The sequence below is a fragment of the Rhinoraja longicauda genome, chromosome 8 (genome assembly GCF_053455715.1).
Source record: "Rhinoraja longicauda isolate Sanriku21f chromosome 8, sRhiLon1.1, whole genome shotgun sequence".
Classification (NCBI taxonomy): Eukaryota; Metazoa; Chordata; class Chondrichthyes; order Rajiformes; family Arhynchobatidae; genus Rhinoraja; species Rhinoraja longicauda.
Genome location: NC_135960.1, coordinates 34,008,993 through 34,024,520, shown reverse-complemented (window position 1 = coordinate 34,024,520; position 15,528 = coordinate 34,008,993). Strand labels below are relative to the sequence as shown.

The following is a 15,528-nucleotide window of genomic DNA, read 5'->3' as shown; positions in this document are numbered from 1 at the left end:
ACATGATTTGTTTGCTAAACAGAGGTTGATTGTAAGGAGAACAAAAGAAAGTGTTTCAATTGCAAATTCTAGGCAAACTCTCACATAAAATTATTTAACTTGGTCTGGAAGAATGATTCAAATCATGATGACTCGAAGCTGGTTAAGTTTGCAAATATCATCAAATTATATCAGATTTTTGCTAATGACTAATTTAAAAAATCTATTTAAGGTTTGCCTACTTTCCTTTTTCACATTTTCAAAAAGCACACTTTTTTTTCCAAACAAATTCAAGTATTAGCCAACTTAGAAAAAAACTAATTACAACTTAGGAATTGTGGCCACTTAAAATAGCTGACACACTAAGTAGTGACTTCATAATTGATGACTATATTAACGAAAAACAGTACGCACTATTTTCTTGACTTAAACGTGGGTTGTTTGAATGGTGGAGAATGTAACAGCTGTTCTATTTATAATAGTGGCTTTATCTATTTAACCCAACTGACTCAACTAACTTTTCCAGAATGAAGCATAATGAAATTAAGTGATTAAAACTAGAGCAAAGATTAATGGACAGGTAGTGTAGATAGGAAACAATGCAGGAACTATTTAACTAGATAACCAAGCTTAGATTGTAAACAGCCACATTCATTAACTATGCATTGAAAACCAAACTGTCTTTGTCCCTCAATGTCAAACATGGAGATAATACGGTGGATGGGGGAAAGCAACGGTGCCGATAAGTGGGCTGGAGTCTTACCTCCCATGCTCTTGGAAGCACTCTGTGTTTTTCAAAATCAGCTGCAGGAGGTAAGACCCCAGCCCAGAGGTTGAGCATTGGCTGTATGAGGCAAGGTGCGGCGTGTTCATGGGTTGATGTGTACGGATAGCGGCATAGTGGGCCGCTGGAAGCTCTACAGCATCCAGGGGCTTGATTAGATCAGGCACTGTTCCAAATGGCTTGAAGGTTACAAGATGGCACCGGAAATATGGTGATACTTGTACACTGCCTTGCTGTAATCTAATATCCTAAACTATTGTACTTAAGTATGATTGTGCCTAATGTATAGCAAGATTGTTACTGAATTGTATGCAAAAGAATTTCACTGTACATATGTACATGTGACAATGAAGTATCATTGAACTATTGACTTACAGTTAAAATGCCATGCCACAGTCCAGCATCCCTTTTAAAATCCAAAACGTTTGTTAATGTCTCCCCTGAAATACAAATGCAGAATATATTATGTAAGAACTTACACGATACAGCACAGAAGCTGCCCTTCATCCCACTATGTTCACACCGACCATCAACCAACAACTTAGCTGTAGTTCACAATGCAACTACTCTGACAAGTTTGTTGTACTTTATTTTCAAAGTATTAAGTGACGCTTTACAACCTTATGCAGTATGTGCCAATCAATTAAATTTCAAAACTTTGTTTTTAATAGCTTAAAAGCATTTTTCTTTGAAAGGAGGTTTAACTGGTGAGTCATCCATAAGAATTTGAAGACCACAGCTTCTGATCTACTTATCATTCTTCTTTAGTTTAATGGTACGTTATTTTAATACATCAAATTCATTAATATATGAGCCATAAAGGTCTAGAAAATCTCATGTAAAAATATTACCACACACTATTTCAAACACCCTGCAGAATCAACAACAGAATGTGGGGCACATGGAAACACACTACATTATGCAGCACGTATCGCACTTTGGGCTTCTTTTGTTGGTTTACCAGCTGAAAACGAACTGAAGTGGTGCTGAAACACACAGCAAGGTTCAAACTTATCTTCCAACTCCGTGCTGGGTGATCTAATGTCTGCTACGATAATAATGGACCTTAAAGCCGTACAATGAGAGGAAACAATATATCCCAAAAGGTCAAAGTGTAAATATTTAATCTCTTGCATGGAACTTTAGTGATGTAGCAGTGGCAGCAATATCTGAAGAAACAGATAAATCACGATAAAAATGGATGCTACAATTACGTCAGATAAGTGTACCAAACAAAAAGACTTTAAACTAAAGATCCCTTTAGCACAACTAACTCACCTTCATTGTATCTACAGCTTTGACTAAGGACATGACAATGTGCCAACATTGCCGCCTGAGACACGCCGATGCCCATTGAACTTCCTTCTTTACTGGTCTTGTACTGAAGGAGGAACAAAAAGAAATACAAATGAAGAAAGCTTAAAAATTCTAGACTGCTGATGCACAAAAATATGTGGGTTCCATCTGGACCACCTCAGTGAGCGTAAAGCAACCTGTTCTACCTTAGTCCTCAAAGCAGACTCCTGAGCGGGACACTGAGAATTCCTCAGAAAATAGCAAGAACAGCTGCAGAAATGTTTTGATAATGGACTAAGCCACATTCACTCCCTTAAGCACCGTCACAATTGCCAAAGGACTGAACATCTGTGAATTCACAAGAGGCTGCAGATGCTAGAATCTGGAGCAAATGAAAATAATTGCTAGACTAACTCAGAAGTTCAGACAGCATTTGTGAAGGCAGAAAGATGGTTGATGTTTAGGGAAAGCATTCCTGTACCAGGACCAAGAATGCAAAGAGGAGATAGCTAGTATAAAGAAATGAAAACGAAGGATGAGCGAGCAGCTGGCAGGTGATAGGTGGAACACAGCGAAACCACCTTATGATGGGCATACAGAACCAGGTGGGGAAGGAAAGGATAGACATTCAGGCTGGAAGGTCATGTGGACCTGGATAAGAGAGGGATGATGGGCCAATATAGCCAGGTTTGAAGGTGGGGGGAGGGGGTGTTAGAGACACAGGCTGGTATGCAATACGCAGAACAAATAAAGAAAAAAAAAAAGGTGGATAGAGCTAGGTTAGAGGAGGAAAGTACAGAAAAAAGCTGGAAAGTGATGTGGAACCACATGAGAATGATGTCGGGCAGATGGATCCAGATGGGTAAGGGGATAGGAAGGGCAGGTCACAGGAGAAAACCTAGGTGGATAGGTATGTGGGTAATGGGCAGATGGAACCAGGGCCTGGGAAGGTGATATAAGAGGGAGGGAGGGACGGGGGATGGAGGAGGAGAAAGTAATAGATGCCCAAAGGGAGAGAGAACCTAGTTGGACTGGTAGGAACATTAAAAACATTTTAAAAAAAAGAAAAACAGAGGACATAGCTTGAAAGAGATATTCAATTAATTTGTTAAAAACGCAAGTTTCCGCTCAGATCTTCCCTCTCCACTGTAAGAGATGGAGCTGATGAACCTGCATGAGATCTAACATGGAACATGCTCACTGGATAAGTTTGTTATGTTGTCAATCTGAACCCCAACAAAATAAGTTGTGCGCCACTGTCTTCAACTGCCCACATTGCCAAATACATAAATAGACACAATACAAATGAGCATTCTCTACAACAAATTTGACTGTAATTGTTGATACTAGCCAATCATTTGAACATGTATCCTGTTTGGACAAGCATTATTATCTGCAGTGAAACCTTTTTGTAAGGAATTCATGAACATTTGTATTGAAAATCCATTTGGGATTATTTTGTGACAAAATAACTAGCAATAATGTTGTGCTTATTACTCCAAAGCAACAACTGAACAGGATCACCAATAAAATAATTGACTACTGATTGGAGCAAACATGCTTCTTCATTATTTTCTTTATTACTACATCAACTGAGCAGCCAGAAGACTTGGCCTGACCAAGATAGTACAACTATGACAAGCTTCATAGTGAGTAATACAATATAGGAAACTAAAAGGAAGAAGCTGCAGGTAAAGGTTGTATAAATTATCTGCGACTATTTGCTCCGTGTTAAATATAGGTTTGATTGAAAAATCAAGGATCTATTTTATTCAAAAAAACAATTATTAAAAGATCTTCCCCAAGCAGCATTTAGTTGTTTCCTTTACACGTGCTTTGGCCTCAATCACATTTCTTGACAATATGTTTTAGTTGTTGATTGCCTTGAGTGGAAATGAATATCGCTTGGCATCAAACACACACGTCCCTGTCAAAGTTTGAATCCTTTACCTGTCCCTCTGCCACAGTAAATTGAAATCACTATTTTGGATTTATTAAATTAATTTATAAATCATTAAATTATGTTGGAGATCTCTATTTTGAGTATCCATAATTTATACACCACCACCTTTGACCCCAATCGCACTGATAACCTGGTTGACCAGCTAACCTCATTCCTGGCTCCTACAATAGTTGATATTGTTGAGACACAAGAAACTGGTTGACAGAACCTTGAGCAAGACACAAAATGCTGGATGAACTTAGCAAGTAATGGTACCAACTTTTGCAACTATTGCAATGTTTAAGAAACAATTAGACAGATACATGAACAGTATTTATTCACAAAATGCTGGAGTAACTCAGCAGGTCAGGCAGCATCTCGGAGAGAAGGAATGGGTGACGTTTCGGTCGAGAGCCTTCTTCAGTCTGAAGAACGGTCTCGACCCGAAACGTCACCCATTCCTTCTCTCCCGGGATGCTGCCTGACCTGTTGAGTTACTCCAGCATTTTGTGAATAAATACTTTCGATTTGTACCAGCATCTACAGTTATTTTCTTATAGATTCATGAACAGGACAGGTTTGGTGGGATATGGGCAAGTGTAGATGGGACAGTGTGGGCAAGTTGGGCCAAAGGGCCTGTTTCCACACTGTACGACTAAATCAGGCAGCATCTGTGAAGGGAACGGACAGGAGACGTTTTGGGTTGGGACCCTTCTTCAGATGAGTTTATATTGTTAATGGTTCTTTCCCAAAAACACCGTCACTTTCTCATAATTTATCATCATTGCTGCCTCAAAACTTTGTAAACCTTGAACTTCTTATTCTTGCAAATTACCATCCATTTTCAAAAGGTTTTCCAATAGCCTTTCAAAATTCTCTCATCTCTGAAATCACCCCATTGTCTTGCATGCCCTGTCACTGTATGCTGTACAGTCCTGCAAATTTCCAAAATATTTGGCATTTTGAGTTTCTCCTACATTTAAATAGTTTTACCATTGATGGTCATCAGTTCTGCAAATTCCTGTCAAAATATCTCTGCCTTTCTTTCCTCTCGCCAAGCACTTGGCTTTCTGCTCTGGGTATGCTCAAATTTGTTTGCTATTCCTTGTGAAGAGTCTTATGACAAATTACAGCATTGCAGATGCTTTATAAATACAACATGATCTCATGCCAGCGTACAATTGTTGAGTTGACGTCTGGATTGCTGAAACATTTTAAGAACAAATCAAGTGAATCATATATAAAATAACATCACAGTGAAATTAACTCGGAACATACCTCAATATAAGCAATATTATTACTGGCATCCCTGATCATTGGGTGCCAATCCTTAGGAGGTTTGGACAAGTTTTTAACATCTGTCACAAACCACCCCAGTCGAGGCCAACCTGCAAAGAAAACAGATAATTCAAAACTAAGCGTGAAATTCAAATTAGAAATATGAAATTCGGATAAACTCAGATAAACTTCAATTATTTCAGGAATCATAATAATTGGGTGAATTGCTGACAGAGATCAATCTGGAAATCAAAAGTGGTGTGCAAGGGCAGGAAAGTGGGTTATGGTGCAGAATTAGCTATGACACTGCATGGAGTAGGACCAAGGGCTCTTATTGCCTTCTAAGTAAATATTCTTGCATAGAAATTGGATTAGGAAAGGAAATTGCCCCTTTTACATGTAAATCCGTTACATAGTTTGAAGCTTTTCTGCTCTTTTCCTTTAATGCAGGTTCTACCTTTTGGGAAATTAGACCAGGCATTCCTTATCATTTCTTCATCATATTTGGCATGTGACAATGTCATTCACATGCCAGGTGCACATTTCGTACTAACAGAAATTGTATCAAAAAGGTCCCAACCTACAACTTTCACTGTTCACATGGTAACGCAATGAATATATCACAAAGAAAATTGAGAACACAATGTGAATTGAAGGATGGCCGCTGAAACAATAATTTTACTTTAAACATTTTGCCGTCCTTCTCCCACCTTCAACTTCTCCAATGATTTATGTCTTATCTGTTTGCAAACAGGTCGCAGTGATGATGATCCCTTCCACCCTCTTGTGAAGAAGTAGCCAACTAAAACATCCCATCTAAAAAAGGTTGTGTTCATCCAGTGCCAACTAACAAGCATGTAATATTACCTTTAAACTGGACCACATCCCCAGCTTGGGACTTCGGTAATCCTTTGTGACAGGCATCACATGTGAGTGCAACTGATATACCACAACTACCAAGTAGAAAGCCAATCTGCTGACTGCCAGCATCCTACCAAGAGCAAAGGAAACATTACTCAGAGAACTTGACAACAACATTTCAGAAACAGATTTAATGACCCCAACAACATGCAACAGAACCAAGTTTAATTTTGGATTGGAAGTTTAGATCATACCAGGATTACCTTCCTTGTTAATGGCACTTCAATGGGCACAGGAACCAATTCTGCCAAAAGGCAACCGTAAAATGCCACAATAAATGCCACAGGATCATTGTTTGGATATACTAAAGCGACCTGCAACAAAATTCAAAATCTTAAATGCATTTTGTTACTCAATATCTCAAATGCACGCAAGATGCTACCTTTACTTTAACCCATTCTGATGTGATTATCCATAAATGGGACACTTGATTAAAATTTAAGCTTAATAGAGCATTGGGACTGAGGCTTGTTGGATTATAATGGAGATTGGTCAGATGCAAATACTTTACTAAATAGTTGGGTTTAGCATTCCCCACTTAACAAAGAGGCATTGTAAAGAGTTTAGTGAAACGCAACAAAATTTACTTCAATTTTCCTCCCCAAAGAGACTGATAACTTCTTTCCCAATAAATAACTTCTAATTAGGCAAAACATATTTACTAATGCCAAAGGTTAGAGAACAGTTTTATTGAATAATTGATAAAAGAAAACTTTACATCGTGGCGGCTCCCAAGGGTCGGGCCATACCACTACCGACCCCTCGGCACGGGAATGGACCAGTCCAGGGGGGCGGTCCGGTACTACAGATATAAGGACAAGGTTTTGGGCGCGAAGCCATTCCGGCAGACTCGACCCGTCTAATAAACCATAACGCCCCCAAAATACCTGGCTCCTTGCCTTTATTTCGGGCCTCTACCGACGCGCCACATTGGTGACCCCGACGTGATGCCCCGCAGCTGGAACTGGGCCTCTGCTTGGTAAAACCAAACGCGAGCCCGGGTGGTCCAGAAAGTCGGGAGCTTGATGCCTACCGCGTCGACGGCTGCGGCCTGGTCGGCCTGCGAGCTGGACGGACGGTCGGCTTTTGATCTTGTGTCCATCATAATGTGAATGGACCGTCGAGGTCACCAATGTGGCGCGTCGGTAGAGGCCCGAAATAAAGGCAAGGAGCCTGGTATTTTGGGGGCGTTATGGTTTATTAGACGGGTCGAGGAACCGCCCTCATCCACCCTACAGCACCTCCGAGAGCGTGTTGGCAAGCTCGCACGCGTGCCGACGTCCCGCCATGGGACATTCCGCCCTTACGTGCCATCGGCCCTCCGGGACTGCGCCTTTGTGTTCCTGCGCTGTGACGCCCACCGGACGCCACTCCAGAGGCCGTATGAGGGCCCGTACCGGGTGCTGGAGCACGGACAGACAACCTTTGTCTTGGACATGGGGGGCCGGCCGGAGGCCGTGTCAATTGACCGCCTGAAGCTAGCCCACTTAGACATTGACCAACCGGTGCGGGTTGCCCAGCCTCGGCCACGAGGTCGCCCACCCTTCTGGGACCCACCACCTGTCCCTCCAACTGTGCCTCCGCCGGCCCCTCTGTCGACCGATTACCGTACGCGGTCCGGTCGGGTTGTGCGACCACCAGTGCGCTTTGTGCCTCCGGTTCTGGGGGGGCTCCCAAGGGTCGGGCCATACCATTACCGACCTCTCGGCACGGGAATGGACCAGTCCAGGGGGGCGGTCCGGTACTACAGATATAAGGACAAGGTTTTGGGCGCAAAGCCATTCCGGCAGACTCGACCCGTCTAATAAACCATAACGCCCCCAAAATACCTGGCTGCTTGCCTTTATTTCGGGCCTCTACCGACGCGCCACAACATGACTAATATATGCAATTCATCTAAATCAGTCATTGCCAGAGAGTTTATCCTATCAGCATATTCTTACTGAGCTACTTCTTCAGTGCACCCATTTTAAATTTGTCTCGATTTTTCCACATGATAATGATATTTTGTAGGATTTAACCAGACATAACACTATTCATTGGTTAACATACTTAAATGCTTTATTTTCCTTGTTAAGTCTCCAGAAATCTTTTGGTATTTGATTCAGCTATTAAATTGTACTTCATCTTACTCTTGGTTCACACAAAAAGTAATTTTCCCTATCTCAGCTGATACCATCACAAATGTTATGACTTATCTGCAACATCTTCGCAGCTCATAAGCAACTTTCTACTAACTGAAAAAGTAGTCAATCTTTAGGCTTTTGCGTCAGCCTAAGTTATGAGCAGTCTCAGAGAGATACAGCACAAAACCCTGTCTTTCGGCCCACAAAGTCCACACCAACCATCAACCACCCATTTACACCAATCCCATATTATTTTTTTCCACATTTCTATCCAACTCTCTTCAGAATCTCCCACTCAACTACACACTAGGAGCAATTTACAGAGGTAAATAATCTTCCAAACTGGATGCTTTTGGAACATGGGAGGAAAAAAGGGCACTGAGAGGAAACTCGTGCAGTTGCAGGGAGAACGCACAAACCCCACACAGAGAGCCCCCATGGTTAGAACTGAACACAAGCTGTTGAGCCTGTGAGACTGCACCTCTAATAGTTGTGTGAATGGGCAAGATTAAGAGTCCACTATGCAGAACTCCTGCAACGACACCATGTAACATACAAGCACAGAAACTCTCAATTTCAATGACTTTCAGTGGTCCAATTTCAGCCCCAAATCACTCATGTAAATAACGAGTAATTTAATGGACACCAGCTTAGCTGTGCTATTAGATTGCTCACACAGTGCTGTTTGAAAAAGGAACTTTAAAATTTCTAGGCTTAAGTAACATACTCGATCACCAGGTCTGAGCTGTGGATCATTCTTACTGCTCAGTTTGTTGAGAAGCGTGTAAGCTAGCTTGAGGCTCCGAGTCCAGAGCTTTCCTAAAAGAAAAGATAAAACAAAGGAATCAACCAGAAAGTGAACAACTTTGCAAAGCATTGCATTAACACAATGTAGATTTGCTTAATTTTACACCCATACACCTGTATTCAACCTTTGAAACAAAAAATGTACACAACAGATAAAATAGTACCAGGAACAAATCCAACAATAACAGTTTGTAAACACATCCATACCATAGGTGAGTGCATAAACTGGCTTCCCTGTCGTATCCAGTGAGGTCAGACAAGATGCTTTGGGTTGTGTTGTTCCCCATCTTTGTAAAGCTGCCAGCAGCGATGGAGGCCAATTTGTCACTACTCCCAATGGTTCTCCTTGTAGTGGTGTCGTCTGTAAACCTTCTGGTTTTGGTTGATTTGGGTCAGCTAGAGGAACTGAAAGCAAAGCAAGATAGTAAATATAAGCAATATATTAAAAAGTCTCATAGCTCATTCTTGAAACAAAAGGACCAGAAAGTCTAAAGCATTACACAATACTTTCATACAGTATACAATAGTTATACCAAAAAATGTTTTGCAGAAGTGATAAACAACTATGTATGATTGTTATCACAGCAGCAGTATACACAATATATATATTTCACAAAATGGGAATGCACTGAATGCAGAATTAGACATTATCTTTATGGAGAAAGGGTGAAAGCTGCAGCACAGCAAGTTAAACAACTCACCCCCATCTGAACTGGTGTTATGAAGAGTCAATACAGCAGGAACCAAAACTTTCATAGGTGCCGCAATATTATCTCTCTCAAAACACGGACATTATTCTTCAACAATCATTGGTTTGATTGTCTAGCACGATGTCTCACTAACCAGACACGCAGTGACTTCATTTATCAACAATTTGAGGGCAAATATGTCCCAAAGCAGTACTAACACTTCTGCTTTAAAGAGTTCTTGCTCATCTAGACTGCACTACTTTCCACCCATATCCCATCCTCTGGATTTACATTTCGCTCCTTTTCTTTCCTTATCTGACATCCCTATTTGTCTCCGTTTCACCTGCACTTACCCCACCTTCACTTACTCCACCCATCTGCCACTCACCTATATCCACCAATTATTTGCCAGCCTTTGCCCCAGGCCCACCTCTCTTTTCCAGCTTTCTCCCACTTACTCCATCAGTCTGACAAAGGGCCCCAACCTGAAATATTGTCTGTCCATTCCCTCCACAGATGCTGCTATGTTCCTCCAGCCTTTTGTGGGATGTATGTGGCCATTTCACTGCTCATGAATATATGTACTGTCACAAAAGGGACAGCAAATAGATGAGAAAGAAGAAATGGACAATGATGTTTTCCTGGTGAATTCTCAAGGAGATGGCTTATAGTCAAGAGGGGAAATATTTCCTTAAAATATTCTGGGTTCCTCAGCAGCTTCACCTATGCAGAAGTCTACTGATCTCTCGCAATGCTGGAAAAAATGAAGACTCTTCCCTTCTCCCCCCCAAAAAATTAAATTAAAAAAGAATTGATACATGGGCAGGATAGGTTTAGGATAAGGTCGTATGCAGACAAATGGGACAAGCTTAGATGGGCATCCTGATTGGCATGACGAATTGGGTCAAAGGCACATTTTTCTGTGCCTATGACTCACGATTGCCCAAACTTCAACTTTAAACAAAAAACAAAAGACGATTGTAATATTAATGAAACGTCCAACTATCCCAATACACTAAAATCTACACACAAAGTGGAACAGAGATTGTAAAGGCAAAAGGAATCAAGCAACACCGTTATGGCTCTCTACTCCGCACCCATGTTATAGAACATTATGGAAAAAATAAGTGTTTTCCTGACATGATAAAAACATTTTGAAAACTAAATTTATACAATTTCTCTAACATTGCATAGTTACTACAATTTGCATCAATCTTATAAATATCATCTTTATTTGTGCTTGCACCTTCCAGCTGTTCTTCAAAGTCATCCACAAAGAACTCTTTCAAAGGAGGTCGCTTGGGTCGCTTGAGTGTATTCAGAAGCTGCTGAATTTTTGATGAAACTCTGCTATTCACAGGTACTCCTGGCAAAATGAGCAAAATATTTATTTTCCAATGGCATTGAAGGATTTTGTGCATGGATACAAATTCACAATTTTCAAATATTATAGATGGAAATTACATATCATTAAAGTCTACTTCGAAAGTAAATCAGCTGTTTAAAAATCAGGTCATTGCCTTCAAATTTGTTGTCAACTTATTACTGGAAATGACATTGATTATTCTCACTTTATGGCACAGAGACCGGCCATAAAATAACAACCTGAAGCAGTACTGAGTGTTTTTCATTTTTGGAGATTAGTTTAGTTTAGAGATACAGTGTGGAAACAGGCCCTTCAGCCCAATGAGTCCATGCCGACCAGCAATCACCGATATACTAGTTCAATCTGACACACCAGGAATAAATTACAGAAGTCAATTAATTTACAAACCTACACGTCTTTGAAATGTGGGAGAAAACCAGAGCACTCAGAGAAAACTCACAAGGTCATAGGGAGAACCTTCAAACCCCACACAGACAACATCAGAGATCAGGATCAAACACGGGTAAGGCAGCAACTCTACTGCTGCACCAATGTGCCGCCCGATATCTTTGTTTGGATTAAATTTTAACCAAGCATCCATCTTCCCTCCTGGGCGAATACAAAACATGTCATAAAGCTATCCTGAAGACGGCGTAGAAGTTCTTCACCACAGTATCTTGATCAAATTTGAGCCCCAACTAAAGTAAAAGCCGATTATGGTTACATTACTCTTTTGGGACATTGCTGTGCCTAAATGTAATACAGGAAATATTGCAGCTTATTTATGACTCTCCCTGAAACATACTTTTGTCTATTAAACACTCTGGAACATTCCAACATTTAAAAAAAGATAATAGAAAGTAAATCATGCCCTGATCGCCAAGATGAACATCTCTCTCCTAATGATTTGTTCAATGTCAAATGAGAATGAGGACTCGATATCGACTGCTGGTTGCAGACTCACAATGCATTAAACACTGGCAGTTTGATGATCAAGTAAGTGGTAAGGTGCTTAATATGAGAATCATGGGGGAAAAAATGAGTAAGCATTGTTCTAATGTCTGCTTCTTTCACAGAACATTTTAGAATTCTTTGTCAGTAAGTGCCTGGAGTTGAATTAATTCCATTTCTAAAATCTCCCTGTCACCCCAACTCACCATCAGCAGTTTCCATTGAGCTACTGTTGAAACCTCGAGGAACACCACGAACTGAGGATACTTGAGGCCTCTCAAAGTGAGTGACGTGCTCTGAGGCACCAGTGGTCACATCTGGCGGTGCCGAGTGGTTTTCTGAGCAGAAGTGAAAGAATAAGAACATTAGCTCCTTCAGAGGTCGGCGAATGAACAAAACTTGGTGCAATCCACTTAAAACCCAAATCATGCTCTTCAAATCATGTCGCCTCATTCTCAACCCCTAAACTCCCACTGTGATTATCTTCCATAAGCAATGTCAATGCTCCAAAAAATAGTTGTAATGGCTAACTACTGAGATAGTTTTGACAACAAGTGGCAGCATTTGAATGTGCCATCAGGAAATATCAGTGACTGCTCTCAAAGTGAGTGACGTGCTCTGAGGTATTTGTGGTCACATCTGGCAGTGCAGAGTGGTTTTCGGAACAGAAGGTAAAGAATTCCTCAAATGTATTTTAACTGAGTGTTCACACAACTAGCAGTACTAAAGTGGTAACTAATGATAGCCCTGTTGAGTTTCCCCAGACCAACCAAACGAGCTTAAATCAATTACATTTCCACAACTTTATGACCTAGATCAGCTGAAACGTTAAAACATAATCAAAGAACTAAAATTAAGGATCATAAGTTAAAAATTGTTATTATTAAATCAGGAATTTAGGAGAAACCGTACAGCTCAGAAACTGATGACGATATAATTTAAGCAAAATAGCATTGATACAATACTCTTGAAACCTAGTATGTACATGAAGGAGGGAACGGAATGGAAATTTTGCTGAGTTATTCAGTAAATAGACTCAACGTGATTCACAGTAGAAAGCATGCCATTTACCAACATTTCACCTCACCTTCTGTGATTATATAGAATCAAAAATTGATATACAACGTGGTGAAAATATGTTTGAAACCCTTCAATGTCTATTCCAGCTCTAAAACTTAAAAAATATATATTGTTGGGCCTCATTCTTTCCATTGAACCATTCAATTACTACTACTTGAGCTGTTTGCAAACTTTTCATGCTTTCTGTCATTTAAAAATGACATTTGAAATTATGCACAATATACTTGTTCAGATCACATTTATGCATCAAAACAAGGTTATTTTATACATTCAGATCCAAGAGACAGCATTGCACACTTTCATGGTGATCCATCTGATCTTCTTGCTGACGATTAATGGCCATCTGTTGCTAATCTGTTGTTTTTTTTGCACCATTTAACTTTTCTTTTTGCTTATGTTTTTCTTATATCAGATCGGATTAATTTATTGTCAATGGATATGGGGATAAAGCAGGAACGGGATACTAATTTTAGATGATCAGCCATGATCATACTGAATGGCAGTGCTGGCTTGAAGGGCCGGATGGCCTACTCCTGCACCTATTGTTCTATGTTTCTATATGCACCAGTCTGCAATGAAATTGCCTATTAGCATAAAGTGCAGTAAAAAGAAAATATGTTGAATTCCATGGTAAAGATAGATAACAATAAAATGATGAATGCAAAACAGCAAAGTGTTGCAAAGATTGTAGTGGAATTATGGAATAACAAATAAGGTAGATTTAAGAGCGAGAGTACATGGCAGCACCTCCGTGAATGGGATGTCAAAGAAGTGACTGGCTCAGGAGTCTGCTTGCAGTGGGGAAGAAGCTGTTCTTAAGTCTGGTAGATTAAAAGGGAATGGCCAGTGAGACAGGCATTCTTGATGACACTTCCAAGCCTTCCAGATGCAATGGATCATAAAAACAGGTGGAAGCGATGAATGTGCAATGGACAGGCTGTGTTCACTACTCTCTGCAGGCACTGATGGTGAAAAGCAGAGCAGATGCCATGCAAGGTTAAAATCTATCTCGTCAGTATACTATCTATATTGTTGCTGTAGAAGTTTGAGAGAATCCTCATCAACATGCCGAATCTTCACAGATGCCGAAGTTACCAAATACACAAATGAGCTTTTAAAAAAATCGCTTCGGTGTGCAGCGATCAGATCATATGCACGTCAACATTTTTTCAATAGCTCCAATGACGAAGACAAGGTTGTGTTCACCCCACTGATTCCTTAGGTCAACAATCAACCTGTTTGGCATGCTGATGTCAAGGGTTAGGTTGTTATTCTGACGCCTTTGCACAAGGTTCCCAATCACTTTCCTATCCTTTAACCCATCCTTGTGGCAGAACTGGCCAACAACGTTGGTATCATCAGCCAAAAGATTGAATTTGCACTACAGTCATGGGTGCATAGGGAGTAAAGTGGGGGAATGAGCACACAAACTTGAGGAGCACCGATTTTGAGGGCCAGGGTGGAGGAAATAGCATGACCATTTCTAACCAACTGAGATCTGCCAGTTAAAAAGTCAAGAGCTAGTTGCTGATTGAGGCCCCAGGGTCAAAGTCCAAGAGTTTAGCTATGATCTTATTCTGTATTGTGGTGTTGAAGGGTGCATAGGATTCTGAAATAAGATTTCTATTTTCAAGGTGATCCAGAGCTGAATGTTGGGCAAGGGAGATGGTATCCTCCAGAGACTCCTTTTTTCTCCGTGCGCAGATTGCAAGAGGTCTAGATTGCCTGGAACACCAGCAAAGATGTGGGCATTACCAGTTTTCCAAAACACTTCATTATGGTCAGTGGTAGAGCTACTTTCGTCTAAAGCACTTCTATGTTTACTTCAGAGCTATTGGGTGATAGTTATTAAGACTTGTCACTTTAAGTTACTTGGGGACTGGAATAATGGAGATTTCCTTGAAGCAGATGGGTATAATAGACTGTCGAAGTGTATGTCCCGCCTGGCCACGTTTGTCCCATATCCCTCAAAACCTTACCTATCCATATATCTGCCCAAATGTCTTTTCAAAATCATTGTTGTATCCGCCTTTATAGCTTCCTCTGGCAGCTCACTCAGACAAATTGAGGTCAAGCTTGTTCATCAATTTGCTCTTAGCATCCCTGAATCGAGATCATACTTATTAGCCTTTGTGTATAGTATGGTCATTTTGCTTGCAGGCCTTGGATCTGGAATTGAGCAGTGTTTATCGCCCCGCTTATCTAAGGTTTTTGGTATGACAGATCCTTATTGTTGTCCTTATCCTTTACATTATGTGAAAAACATGAAAAGCAATGTTTATGTCACTCATGTAAATTATGCTTGGGAT

At 40.6% G+C, this 15,528-nt stretch overlaps 1 protein-coding gene across 4 annotated transcripts in view; it reads right to left on the bottom strand.

Moving 5' to 3' along the window:
• LOC144595842 (disco-interacting protein 2 homolog A-like) overlaps positions 1-15,528 on the bottom strand; it is a 193,529-nt gene that overhangs the window by 64,198 nt on the left and 113,803 nt on the right. For 2 of the 4 annotated variants that reach the window (XM_078403596.1, XM_078403598.1), the window contains exons 6-14: positions 12,346-12,477; positions 11,069-11,188; positions 9,341-9,538; positions 9,054-9,145; positions 6,395-6,514; positions 6,147-6,270; positions 5,280-5,389; positions 2,042-2,144; positions 1,139-1,203 (exon numbers count right to left, since the gene is read on the bottom strand). In XM_078403596.1, the coding sequence (XP_078259722.1) occupies positions 1,139-1,203; positions 2,042-2,144; positions 5,280-5,389; positions 6,147-6,270; positions 6,395-6,514; positions 9,054-9,145; positions 9,341-9,538; positions 11,069-11,188; positions 12,346-12,477 (1,064 nt within the window). The remainder of the gene's footprint in view (positions 1-1,138; positions 1,204-2,041; positions 2,145-5,279; positions 5,390-6,146; positions 6,271-6,394; positions 6,515-9,053; positions 9,146-9,340; positions 9,539-11,068; positions 11,189-12,345; positions 12,478-15,528) is intronic. The other 2 variants (XM_078403597.1, XM_078403599.1) reach the window with 1 other exon arrangement.